This window comes from Aspergillus fumigatus, chromosome 6, assembly GCF_000002655.1.
Source record: "Aspergillus fumigatus Af293 chromosome 6, whole genome shotgun sequence".
NCBI lineage: Eukaryota > Fungi > Ascomycota > Eurotiomycetes > Eurotiales > Aspergillaceae > Aspergillus > Aspergillus fumigatus.
This window is the reverse complement of record NC_007199.1, coordinates 2494635-2508529: the sequence shown is the minus strand read 5'-3', so window position 1 is coordinate 2508529 and position 13895 is coordinate 2494635. Positions and strand designations below refer to the sequence as shown.

Sequence of the window (13895 nt, the reverse complement as noted above, 5' to 3'; positions counted from 1 at the left end):
CAAGCCTTTGAAGGAAATACCACCACCCACTGGATGTGAACGTCTGCGTAGATCCTTGTCCATTGATATCCTTGCACAAACTGTGACAGATAGGTCACCTTTCCTTAATTAGATGAGGCCTGAAGACTGGTGGCGCAAGGCTGATAACACAACGGAACAAAGTAAGACAAAACTGACCGAGACGGAACAAGATGTAGTTTATAATTAGCTAGAACAGAACACAACGGAATGGGCGCATGAGTCACCAAAGCCTCATTTCAGATATGAACTCATGCATCCTCTTGTTTTGTTTTGTTTCTTTAACGAGACTCACTGTACTAAGGGATCTTATTATTTATATAGAGGATTAATTAAAGCAAGAGATTATGTCATTATAATGAGGTTCGCGTTATCACGAGACTCATAATATTATAACGAGGTTTTACTGTAGTCTAGACTGTTATAGACGAGCATACGGACAGTATTGGGCTCTGCCTCGTTGGCGATATAATGAGGGATGTTGCGCGCCAAGAGGCATGCAGATGCAGTGGTATTTGCAATGATATTGAATATGTACAAGAAAATGACAATAGACTACAGGGTATAATATGTCGCCATCTCCTCCTGAAACCAATCATAGGAGTAAAACAATTGCTCTGCTAGCTGCGGGTCAATCTGCCGGGGTATCCCATCAACCAGCAACACATCATCCAGCATCGGCGCCAGGGGGACCGGCGGCGGTGGGATGGCTGGCAGCGAAGACGGTGGTGTAGGGGGAAGAGGTGGCTGTTGTGGGGGATATGGTGTTTCCTGCTGAGGGTGTTGCTGCCGTTGTTGCTGCTGATATGCCATTTGGCTGAAGATCATCGAGCTTTGACACCGAAAGGTCTCCCCGAGTCTTTCCACTCCCGGCCGTCGCTTGCCAAACTCCTCCAGCAGCACAATCACCGCCTGGATTGCCCGGCGCATCATCTGCTCATCCGGCTGCCATAAGGGCGGCCGTCCATCCCGAAGGGCCCGCGAATTTTGTTCTAAACACCACAGGATGGTAATTCCAGCAAAATACGTCTGGCTCAACGTCAGCCAGATCCATTTGATCTTGCCCACCGAATAGCTGTCCCAGTACGACCGAATGACCTGAATGCTGGAGTCGCCACAGCTAACAATGCTAGTAGCATCAGGGGTCGGATTCCGCGGACTGGGGCGGTACATCAGAAGTAGAGTGGTGTAATAGAGATAATCGTAGTAGCTGGTCGAGTATAACAGTGCAGGCGGATACACAGGCGCGGCCGTGCGCCAGTCATCAAGCTCTTGCCGGAATTGAACCAGCATCATCGAAACTTCTTGAGGATCCGGAGGCGGTTGATTGTTGTACACTACTTTGTTAGCCAGAACGGTAGACCACCATGAAAGAACTCACAGTAACGATAGATCCGGGAGAACAGGCGGCGCAGCTTAACCACCTGGACCGGAATGGTCATGGTACTGCCTCCCGGCACTTCGGTCCAGTCATCGTTAAACTCCCGGGGCAAACCCACGCTGATGTCCTCATCAGCAATCCCCAACGGCCGCCCCAGTGTTGACGCAATCAACCGGTCGAGATTATACAAACTCCAGAATGCCCGCTTGGCCATTTCCTCCTCCACCAGACTAGCCGAGGACCGCATCTTGTGGAGACCAAGACTGGTGGCCAGTCGCATGGCCGTCCCCAGAACATGCCACACGCTAGGGCCGGTGGTCGCAAACATTGTGTATAGCGCCAGACTCAGCAAGGCCCGTACGGCGGCCAGGTCCTCGTTCTGCAAGGCCAGCGAAAGCGTCTGCTGACTAGCGCGATAGAACTCGTCGATCTGCGCCTCGTCCGCCGATCCGATCAATAGGCCAATAGATATCGTGATATGGTACGAATAGTGATCTTCCGGAGTCGGTACTCCGCCCGCATAGATGTGTCGCAGCAGCGTCGTAAAGTCCGGTCGCGACAAAAAAGGGTACTGGTAACCCAGACTGTCAAAGTAGTTGCCTGCTATTCGCTCTGCCTCTTCTAACGACGGTAAACGGACGACGCGCGGGGCAGACACTGTCGGGCGTGCGATCGACGGCCGACGGTGCTCAAGCTGGTCGCGAAAAATCTCCCCTACATTGGGCAACTCGGTTCCAAACCCCGACGTGTCTGACGCTGGCGCACCGGTTGAAGACCCTCGTCCGCTACCAGCAGGACTTGACGTCGCAACACTGCCCGCACCGATGGAGTGTCGATTACTGTATCTGGCCATTATGGCCGGCACCTGGTACCACCAATCCGGATCAACTTCCCCATCCACATTGCTCCCTGTCGGTATGCCAGCCACCGATAGTCCTGTTTTTCGCCGGAGGACATCTTCCAACCATTCTACTCGTTTCTGAAGATTCTCGAGCTGGTCGCGAGGGACAGAGGCGCTGGCGATCTGCGGACCTGGTGGAGGAACAGTACATCGAACCCCGGCGCGAGTACACGCAGAACAATTTGGATATCGAAAATCGCATTTTTTCTTCCGTTTGCGACAGAAATCACACGCGGTGGAAACGCGTTTGGGGCGGGTGCCGTGAGAAGGCTGCAGCGGGGAAGCGACACTGGTGGTGGAGTTTGGCGGTGGAAAAAGAGGAGGCACGGATCGAGGCGGCGACTTAGACTGCGACGAAGAAGTGGATGGCTGAAGAGGAGGAAGCGGAGTGACGACGGACTCGAGACGGAATTTGCCTAACTGATCGCGAAATTCCTTGTCCCTGGCGCTCGAGCCGGCGGCCATGGTGGTTGCGGTCACTGGTGTCGGTCGTGAAAGGCGGAAAGCATGCTCGAACGAGAGGCCATAGCGATCAGACGCCAAGGAAGATGGTGGAAGTTTAGTGATCAATCATAAGTGATGGTCAGAAAGCTTCATGTACTGACGTCTGACAATCGAGAATGTCGTTTGAGGAATGAGATGCTGTTGGCTCGAAGAGGAAACGGAAATGTTGCAGTGGATACGGCTACGGCGTAATCGGTGATAGGAGTTGGAACCGAGACTTGGAAGCGATTACTGCCTCTCAGAGAAAGATAGCAGTGTTACATCAACCTCACCACTATTTGCAATCAATGAGACATTTCTTTCTTTCCCCCTCCCCTATTGATAGTAGAATACATTTTCCGAGCGTAGATTGGTTGAACTCATTGCTGAGGAATGCAACTTCACTTCACATACAGACTGTCAATCTATCTATCCATCCTCCCATCCTCCAGCATCTTCCCCATAATGACCCAAATCAGGAACGAGGCAAACTCCGCAGCCAAGACGGCGCCCATTTCTTGTCCTAAACAGTTAAAAAGGGTCTGTCCTCAATCTGAACCAGCCAATCCATCAAGGTCACAGCGTTTCAATTATTCAGGCTAATCTGCCGCCCATCTGCCGTTCAATAGACCCGCTCTATCCCCTGTCATTTCCTCAGGCCCTTGAGACCTCGACTCCTCCCTAGAAGAGTACCTTTAAGCGAGACGTTGCAAATCAGGCGCTTTCGATTCTGCACGATGAGGCCTCGTCTCTCCTGACTAGTTCGGGGCCCGACGGGGTTCAACACCCGATGCGGAGTTGAACCTCGTATTCATCTGACGATCTTCTTCACAGCCAGTGAGATCCAACAAATCGCGATCAATGCCACTATCGACGAAGGAGGGTATCAAGGTAGTATCCCTGGGGGCTATTTGGGGGTGATCGGCGTCGTATTTTGCCCTTGAATGCGACCACACAGGCAGGGAGGACCACGAGCAGAATATTTTCGGCATCTCGCCGAGAAGATAAAAAGGAGTCGTCGTCCGGCAGGCCAGGTCTGACCTTATCGCCTTCTCAGACACAATCAATCAACATGATGTTGCTGGATCTAAAGCAGGTTGCGGCCGTCCTCCTGGCTTCGGCCTCCCTGGCCCAGGCCGCCGTTCAAGGCTTCGACATCTCCCACTACCAGTCCAACGTCAACTTTGCGGCGGCGTATAACTCCGGTGCTCGCTTCGTCATGATCAAGGTGTGTTTCTTATAGGCTCCCTTCTACACAGATTCGGGATTCTGACCGTTCTAGGCCACCGAAAGCACCACCTACACCGACCCTTCGTTCTCCAGTCATTACACTGGTGCCACCAATGCTGGTTTCATTCGCGGTGGCTACCACTTCGCCATCCCTAACGCCAGCAGCGGCGCCGCTCAGGCCAAGTACTTCCTTGCTCACGGAGGAGGCTGGTCAAACGACGGCATCACCCTCCCCGGCATGCTGGACATCGAGTACAACCCCTATGGCGCCACATGCTACGGACTTAGCGCCTCCCAGATGGTGTCTTGGATTTCGGATTTCGTCAACACCTACAAGAGCAGCACCGGTCGCTATCCGATGATCTATACCACCGCTGACTGGTGGAACACCTGCACGGGCAACAGCAAATCTTTCACCGACTGTCCTCTTGTCCTAGCCAGGTACTCGAGCTCTGTGGGCACCATTCCGGGCGGATGGCCGTATCAGTCGTTCTGGCAGAACTCTGATAGCTATACCTATGGTGGCGACTCGGAGATCTGGAATGGCAGCTTAGATAACCTCAAGAAGTTCGCCAAGGGTTAGATACGATGCGGTATGCCTCTGCATGCTGATGATTACTGTGGCCTGATCATGGACTGCCCAGCCTTAGGGCAGCTTCAGATCCTTTGGTCTTTTGATTACAACATTTATGGCCGTAGCTAGTATAGCCGAGTTGAATGCTATGCTTGAATGAGCGCTCTCTCAATCAAGGCAGACCCTCCATGAAAGGCATTCCCTGAATGAAACATAGCATTGTCTATGACGATTACGTCACTCACGCCTATCTTATTCACGGTCAGCTTCGTCTAGAGTCTTGTCCGTGAATAGCTTCAATTATAAAATGGTCTCTAGTGCAGAATAGCCGAAGTGTGTATACCGTTTCCTCTCTGCTTCTTTACACACTCTCCATGCAACTACTTGACATTTCGAAGAGAGACGTCTCAAGTTGGTTCTTTGACCGGGAAGCCTGCAAGCGCTCTCTTCGGGGACTTGTTCCAATGACAACCTAGAAACATTGCCCATCATCCCTGAGTGTGATCAAGCTAATGATTATGTCGGGTGTGTCAGAGTAGGTGAAAGAAGAACCTGAAGACATCTGTCCGGCTAACGTAACAACCACCGAGGCCCAGCTTGGTGTTGTGTACCAACAGCCTAAGTCCAAAGCGTGTTCTTTATATGGCTTCTTTATTTGCGGCTGTCTGACCTTTTATGCGGACATCAGGCTTCATCACTGTCCCCAAGGCTTAAATCTAAGGGCATTACAACATATTGTCAGTCATCAAGAAGCTCGCATGCATGCGGCTGTTGTTTCCGGGCGTGAATATGCACCCCCTCCCGGTGATCACAAGGGAAATTCAAGCACACAGATGTTGAAAATTGAGAATAGACTGTCCAGTCCATTGTCGCTTCCTGACAACACAACCTTGCCTTCCTATTTTCTTTGGGGGTTTTCCTCATGAAGGGCATCTTTGTTGTCCTTCAGATGTCAGATTCCTGGACTCTACGGCTCCCTGTCTCTAAATCTCCTCCTTTTGATAGGAGAATTGGGCAGCTTACTTGCTGGGGGCCAATGTTTCAGGAAACAAAGCTCTAAAACCCATCAATTCAAGACGCCAAACCCTGTGGACACCAGGCAAGTCCCCCTTTTCCCTTATTTCTTTTCCCTTTTTTACTTTGATGATGGCCGTCAAGTCTGTCAGCAAAGGGAAGAAGGTCGGGGGGGGGGGTTTGGTCTCGCACCGATTTCCATGGAAAAGAGCCAGTTGGCTCCAACAAACTGTCTATAATCAAGACAGTGGCCCTGCTTATCAGGGCCATCTCAACATCCCACCGTGCAGGATGAGAACCCCATATCAGTCGTTCGAGACATCTGTTTGAAAACTTCAAGTCTTGAAGCGCGCTCAGGGAGAGCAATATCCCGAGTGTCTGCTTCTCAGCTAGCTTGGCGTATGAGAAAGGCACTAGACGCAAAAGCGAAGGAGAAGACTCGATGGATTATTGGGCTGTCTGGTATAACCAGCCTTTTTCATCTTCTGATCTCAAGGCATGTGCGCGTTCATACTCCATGCGCAATATAACAGTCGCCAGGTGCTTTGCAAAATGGTACGTTTTCCAAATTCCGTTTACGGTCCCTATAGCTGACGATATGTGGGTGTGCTGCGACAGATGCTCATTATCTGGATGTGGTGGACTCCTTGGACTGCGAGCAAGAAGCTGTTAGACTTCTATCGATGACTGTTTGACATTGGCTAGGTGTGAAACGCAAGGTAACAGAACCTCGGCATCCACAGCATGTTGATATGGCTGTCATACTGTGTAAAAATACCAAAGGTCCATTGTCCTTCCCCTTCAGATCAGGATTCAAACTTGTGGGAGTCTTCCGATGCACCACGAATGAGCTCTTCATCGGAGTAAATACTCACTCATGAACGACAGCCTGGCGTCACCTAACCCACACCAAAAGCCTTTGAACTCCCAAAGGCAGCCGAATCAGCCTGATAAAGTCTACTTGTTGGTAGCCCTCGCTTAAGGACATCCGCGACATTAGATCGCCAGCACCGCTTCTCTGATTACACAAGTCGCGGAGTTCGAAACTATCTAGCCCAACGTCCATCACAATGAATCGAAGCAGGTAGCGTCTACCTCGCCATAAGCAAGGAAAGTTGTCCATTCACTACAAACGGTATTATGCTTAAGCGTCGAGTTATTGTCTTCCTGGGAGCACAACAACTCGACTACCAGCAAGCCAGAAGTCTCAACGGGTTCTCGGGATACAAGACGTTCATCGACTTGCATTAGATACAATCGAACGCATCACTGAGTTCGAGAAACTTAAAGGATCCCCTGTGTTTAACGCGAGACACAACAACTGCTGCGCATTGCTCAAGCATCACATCGTCCATTGTGCATCCACCACAACCTGAGACGATTATGAACTAATCTAATGGAGGCTTCTACATTCCTCAGACAAATAGCACCCCTCGAGCCGTTTGAATCGTAAATCTGTCCATAAGGAGTGGGATATTACCAGACAAAGTGCCGAGAATTTGTTACTTCCATTGAAATATATGATAAATGCCTAACCACGATTATCAACCAATGGTGAATCTGTACAGAACTTCTCAATGACAGCCGAGGGATTCGAATTAGAAGACGAACATCATAATATGGTTTTCTTCATGTCTAGACTGACAGTCACATTCCCAACCTCTGCAACACGCACCGCTGTTTCCACACAGCAACATATTTTCCGAAAAATTCTCAGAAATACATCGAGTACCCAAAGATCAGGCAAACGCGCTCTTGGTGGGAGACCTCAGCAGAGCTGAGAGAAAGGGGATCTCCGGTGCAAACTTCCTGTGTAATTGCCCGTCAGATATAGCCAGCGAATGTTGCAGATGCCAGTGCTTTGTCCCTGTAATGTTGGTCGAATAGCGCCCATCGGATGCAAAATATAGAGAATATACACTATCATTGTCACTATACTGAAAATGGAAGTCTAGAGACTTAATGGTTTGATGGTTGGTAAGGACGTTCTGTCTTGTATGTAGTATATCGCGCTAGGCGGGGGCTAGTCTGTTCCTGGTTAGAGCAAGAGCTCTTAGCAACTTCTGGGTGACTAATTCCGCTGCTTAAATCCGGCCATCCGGAGATACTGACATACTCCGGAGAATATTCTAACCTTCCCCCCTCTTAATTGCCCATTCTGAAGCTGACTAACAATCACTTAATGGAAAATCCTAGAATTTATGTCTCATTGGCATTGCATTGTTACACTGATAGGCGCAAAGTGTTCACCTCCTTGAAGGTTTCGGGCACGACACTGTGGATAGAGTGGATCAGGCCATCTTTATCATGATGTAATACGTAATTAGGCTCACCGGTTTCTACACTCAATTCTAAAGGATTGGTAAGCATCACCTGGCAGCATATCTGTATAAATCCTTTCATCCTGGGCGGCTTCCTAAGAATTAGTACACCAAAATCCATAGCAGATTCAAAATGTCCACCCAGAAAGCAGTCGTCATCACCGGTCCCATGCAGGCGGACTTGGTCACTCACCCCATCCCCAAGCTGCGAGATGACTACATCCTCATCAAGACCGTCAGTGTGGCCCTGAACCCCACAGACTGGAAGCACATCGATCGTCTGGTTGCTCCTGGAGTGCTAGTCGGCTGCGACTACGCCGGTATCGTCGAGGAAGTGGGCAAGGACGTCAAGAAGCCCTTCAAGAAGGGCGACAGAGTCTGCGGGTTCGCTCACGGATGCAACGCCGTGCAGCCCGAGGACGGCACGTTTGCTGAGTACATCGTCGCCAAGGGCGACCTGCAAATCCACATCCCCGATAATCTGAGCTTCCAGGAGGCCGCCACGCTGGGTGTCGGTATCACCACCATCGGCCAATCGCTCTATCAGTCTCTTAAACTCAATTGGCCAACAGAGCCGATCAAGGACGCTCAGCCTCTCTTGATCTATGGCGGTTCCACCGCCACGGGTACCCTGGGTATCCAGTTCGCCAAGCTGTCCGGGTACCGAGTGCTGACGACCTGCTCGCCGCGCAACTTTAACCTTGTCAAGAGCCTGGGTGCCGATGCAGTGTATGATTACAACGACCCCAACGCCGCTGCGGAGATCCGCAAGGCCACCGACAACAAGCTCAAGTATGTTCTCGACACGATCTCGCTGGAGTCGAGCGCCAAGTTCTGCGACGAGGCGCTGAGCACCGAGGGAGGAGAGTACACTGCTCTTCTGACTACCCCCATTAAGCGCGAGAATGTCAACGATCGCTGGACAGTGGCCTACACTGCCGTAGGTGAAAGTTTCACGTTTGGCGACAAGGAGATCCCTGCGAAGCCGGAAGATTTCGAATTTGCGAGCAGGTTTTGGTCTCTCGCTGAGAAGTTGCTGGCAGAGGGCAAGATCAAGCCGCACCGGCCCAGGGTGTGTCCGGATGGATTAAAGGGTGTGCTGAATGGCCTGCAGCTCATGAGAGAGGGCAAGGTCAGCGGAGAAAAGTTGGTGTACAATGTTGCTGAGACGCCTTGAATCACACCTAGTGCATTAGCGTATCAACATAATGAAGCACAACAGTTTCAAATAATTCCTGCTGCTTCCAGGTAGCACTGAGAGGAAAGTTCTTCCTGAGAACATCTTCCGTCCGGTAATAAGTAGCCAGGAAAAGACAGCTTCATCGGAATTACAGTAAAACCTTGTTATAACGAGCCTCGCTATAACAAGAACCTCAATATAACGAGATTTTTTCCTTGCTTTAATTAATTCTCTATATAAATAATAAGATCCCTCGCTACAGCAAGTCTTATTAACTTTGCCTTATCTCCTATATAAGATCTTATTATATTAAGGGGTTCTTATTAGCTAATATACCTTAGAGGAAGCCTATCTTAATATCCTAGAAGGCTACTTTATAAGCTTAAAAATATCTCTATCTAAATGCAATACAGAAAGACCTTTATAAATAGTTTTAGAAGACCTATAATTATACTCTTTTATCTAGTCTCATCTCTGATATCTTATCCTGTAAATATAACTATCTTAATACTAATTCCCTCCTTACCTATAATATAAAGCACTAACACTGTGAGAACTGGCTAGAGCTAGAGAATACCTTATTTAAGTAGATAATATATATAGAGGAATAAATACCTATCTCTACAGAGATTATTTAATAAAAGGCTTAGTCTTTTTAGGAGAAGATCTACCTAGGGTAAGAGATGCTAATTTTTAGTAATAGATAGCTTTATAACTTCTAGATAAGGAGGTTAGTAAGATAATATTAATATTATAAAGAGAAGGGAAGTATTCCAGCTTAGATAGATTAAGAGATACTTAAGATTAAATAAGTCTTAAGTATATATAGCCTTAAGGACTAGTTTAACTATAATAAGACTAGCCTCTTCTAGAAATAGTCTCCTATATAGAGTCTTTTAATATATTAACTTCTAGGTTAAAAGAAAGATAAAGCACAGATAACAGTCCTCTTTTATTATAATATAGATAGCTCTAAGAAGCTATTACTATAGTTTATTAGTATAGTAAAGAATCCCTGAGCTTTCCAAGCTACTAGTATTAATATATAGAATCTAAATCTTATCTAGCAGAGTAACTAGAAAGCCTAGATTATAATATTAATATTTACAAACTTTCTTTATTAGTTTAATAAGCAGATAAGTAGACAGAATATTATCCTTTTTATAGATAACTTCTCTGCTTATTAAGCTACTGTAATAGAGATTTAATCTAGTAGTTATCTACTATAAAATACTCTTATTATATAGCTTCCTATAAACTCTACCAGCTGATACCAGCCTCTTAATTAAGGGATTATCGACTATTAGAAGTCATACTAGAAATAATACTAGATTTACTTTATCCTTTAAGAGTTTGAGCTTAATTATAATCTAATTATATTAATAAATATTCTATAAGTGGTTTAATAGGGAATCTAGAGCTAGGAATTTAATCTTTCTAGGTAGGTAATCTAGAATTACTTTTAAAAGTGTCGCATAGCGTACGCTAATCCATGTATTGCTTATCCATGTATCTAACAGCCTATGGTTTATCCATCCTGTTACGCAGTTGGTTCCTTTACTAAACTATACTATTATCTAAGATAGGTAGACAGATAGCCCTATCTTATGAGAATACAATTAACTTACTATTTAAATCATATTAGTCTGCCATAACCTGGTAGCATATCTATATTTATTCTAGAGGGTATTCCTCTTAGGTTTATATCAGCTCTTTAGTTAGTATGTTTAATTATTACTAACTGCCGCTAAACCTTAGGAATTCTAAGGCCTATTAGTGATTACCTAATCCCTCTAACGTAATCGGTAAGCGAGCGGATCACGCAACCGAGCGGATCACCATACCATAGAATTTGGCCGCGGCCGAAATTGGAGGCTATTTTGAACCCCTAAAACATGATTTTATTACTAAATCTAGTTATTCTTGCGCTGCGGACATTGCAATCGCCTATGGCCTAGAATATGGCAGTCACTGCAGCGTGGGGGTGCCCGTTGAGGGCGTTGTTCTGTATCTACTACCTGCTCTGGAGGGATAGTTGGGATAGCTTCAGCAGCCTGATCCCTGCGTTGAATGATCTCCTGCCCTTCCTGGATAGATAATCCCACTGCAGTTTCTATCTGCCGCCTAGATCGCTTCTGCTTTTGAAGGTGCTTTTCATGTGCAGCACGTAGATCATGATTTTCCTTTGCAAGAAGGGCAGCGTTATTCATTGCCATCTCACACCCCTTGATAATCTGACCTAGCACAGCCTTTGTAGGGGTAGGAGGGCTGTATGTACGCTCCCTAAGTAGCTTCTTAAGCGTAGTTTCCTGCTTCTTCAGCTGCTTGAGATTGTAAGGTGTTTTTGGGACAGAATTAGTTGATCGGCTGCCTGGTGGTGTAGGTGTTCTAAGCTGGATATTAAGCTGACTGAGCACCCGATCTGGATTCAGTGGTATTAATCCAGTTGCTGAAAAGCCACTTTTAATATTATCTGCTGAAAAGATTGCCGTACGAGCTTGTGGATAGGCCTCAAGGAAATCAAACTTGTCAATATGGTTGAAACCAAGCCGCATCTTATCCTCAATCAAGCGGCCATACGCACGCTTAAGAGGAGAGAAACAGCCAACATCTAGAGGCTGGAGGAGATGTGATGAATGTGCAGGCATGCAGATTGGAATGATATCATTCTCAGTGCAGATTTGATCAAACTGTGGTGTTAGATGGCTCCCATGGCCATCAAGAATTAATAGTCGATATCTACCAGTTGTACGACTGGTAGTAGCAGGAATAAAGACTTTTTGAAGCCATCGTAATCCAATCTGATCAGTCGTCCATCCATTCTCACTGACCTCGATCCGCCAGTCTGCTGGTAAGGCTGTATCTTGATACCAGCCCTCAATATGGACCTTTCCCTTGAAGATAATGCATGGTGGAAGCACCCAGCCAGTAGAGTTAATACACTCTATAGAGGTAACCCATTCGCGGTTCCCTGGCTGGATAAGGAAGGGCCGACTAAGCATCTCAGCTCTTGTAACTACCTTAGCAGTAGCTACTAAGCCCATTGCAAAGCCAGTTTCATCAAAGTTGTAGATATCTTCCAGTGTAATCCCATGCTGCATTATTGTGATCTGGACACGATTGAACCATTCCAGGATAATCTTTGGGTCTTCACATTTAGCACGCTGGTGGTTATAGCGCCTAGAGAATCGGGTTTTGATCTCATCATGCCGATTAATGAAGTTATATACCCATTTCTCTCCAACAGTCTGGGTAGGAGTTGAACCACGCTGCGCAAGCAGGATATTCGCCATTTCTCGTACATGGGACGGTCGGGGAGCCGCTCCACGTTGATCCATAGATAGAATCCATCTAATAAGTGAATCCTCTTCATTCTGAGTCATTTTATGGCCATTTGCGCGTAATTCAGCTCGAAAAGTATGCCCCTTTAGGCGCCGCTGGAGGGTAGTATAAGGCACATTATAGACACGCGCAGCTTCACGAATATTGAGAATTTCCTTATTTTTCAAAGCTGATACTGCAAGTAGGACCCTTCCCTCCTGCTCAACTGAATTTTTTGAGTTTATACGCGCTTTTGGTGGCATAGTGGCTGGCTGAGCACTGCAGCTTTTGAAATAGAAGTCAAAACACGTTTGGTGATCCGCTCGGTTGCGTGATCCGCTCGCTTACCGATTACGTTAACTAACTAATTAACACTATTTTTAGCATTATAGGACCTATTATCTAATTATATTATTCCCACCCTAATTATAGCAGCTCTAGGGCATAGCCCTAACTATACTATTACTTACTAAGCCCTTCACCCTACTACAGCCTGTCTAACCTCTTAACCTCTACTTTTCTCCTACTATTCTATACTCTACTAACTATTATCTTATCTTACCTTTATTAGATTAAATACCCTCTATCTCACATCCTACTATTTACTACTAGTCCTTTAACTAATAACTAGTCAGGCCCTGCACTTTACTAAGCTTAGATATTAGCTTAGTGTTTTCTATAATTAGTCTAAAAGCCTATTTACTTAGTAGTTTAACACAGAGATAACCTATCTTGCCTAATATACCTAGTTTACTAAACCCCTTCCTGTATTATTAAATCTCCATCTATACCCACCTAATTAGAATATTAACTACTCTATACTAAATAGAGCTACCTAGAAGTTCCTATATTTAGCCTATCTATTACTTAAGACAGGGGAATACTAGTGCTAGTTAAGCATATACTGTAATACTAATAAACCATAACCTAAATATCTATTAGGTAGAATATAGTCTAGATCTTATTCTGTTTCCACATCCTCTAATAAATAGTCTAACTTATAACCTAAATATAAGCTAATAACTATTGAACCCAAACCTACTATTAAATATATACTATTTAATCATTCTATAGTAACTCCACAGGGACCTCCTGCTGAACTAGATAATCTACTTATAGTCTAACCTATATATTATTCCTACTTATAGTCTGCTTTACTTAGCCAAACTATAAGGCAGCTATTCCCTTAAGAAGAGCCACCTATTATTAAACTATAAGCACCTATTATTAAACTATCCTATTTACTGCAAACCCATCCTACCCCTCTTATCATTCTATAAAACTGATTATTAAATATAAGTGCCTAATAGAGTAGTTTAAACTAAATACTAGTTAACCCTAGTCTGTTAGTACAGGACCTAATTAATCTAATCTAGGTAAACTAATAGACTTTAAACTATTAGCTAGATACTAACTAAGAAGCTATAGCAAGGTGGTTTAAGTAATTTAAGGCCTTAGTTAATAAACAGATT

General features: G+C 46.0%; 4 protein-coding genes across 4 annotated transcripts; 2 read left to right on the top strand and 2 right to left on the bottom strand.

The window, feature by feature from the left end:
• Window positions 1-536: 536 nt before the first annotated feature.
• On the bottom strand, window positions 537-2765 carry AFUA_6G10140 (putative C6 transcription factor; the record flags this gene model as incomplete). The annotated part of the gene is made up of 2 exons (XM_745810.2): window positions 537-1355; window positions 1400-2765. The coding sequence occupies 2 exons, from the start codon at window positions 2763-2765 to the stop codon at window positions 574-576; spliced, it is 2148 nt and encodes a 715-aa protein (XP_750903.1). The 3' UTR covers window positions 537-573.
• A 519-nt stretch (window positions 2766-3284) lies between these two features.
• Window positions 3285-4800, top strand: AFUA_6G10130 (lysozyme). The gene is made up of 2 exons (XM_745809.2): window positions 3285-4011; window positions 4066-4800. Exons 1-2 carry the CDS (start codon window positions 3856-3858, stop codon window positions 4594-4596), a joined length of 687 nt encoding a protein of 228 aa, XP_750902.1. The 5' UTR covers window positions 3285-3855; the 3' UTR covers window positions 4597-4800.
• Window positions 4801-7680: 2880 nt separating this feature from the next.
• On the top strand, window positions 7681-9099 carry toxD (zinc-binding alcohol dehydrogenase family protein; the record flags this gene model as incomplete). The annotated part of the gene is made up of 1 exon (XM_745808.2): window positions 7681-9099. The coding sequence occupies exon 1, from the start codon at window positions 8056-8058 to the stop codon at window positions 9097-9099; it is 1044 nt and encodes a 347-aa protein (XP_750901.1). The 5' UTR covers window positions 7681-8055.
• Window positions 9100-11015: 1916 nt separating this feature from the next.
• On the bottom strand, window positions 11016-12104 carry AFUA_6G10110 (uncharacterized protein; the record flags this gene model as incomplete). The annotated part of the gene is made up of 1 exon (XM_077805055.1): window positions 11016-12104. The coding sequence occupies one exon, from the start codon at window positions 12102-12104 to the stop codon at window positions 11016-11018; it is 1089 nt and encodes a 362-aa protein (XP_077661188.1).
• Between the last annotated feature and the right edge of the window lie 1791 nt (window positions 12105-13895).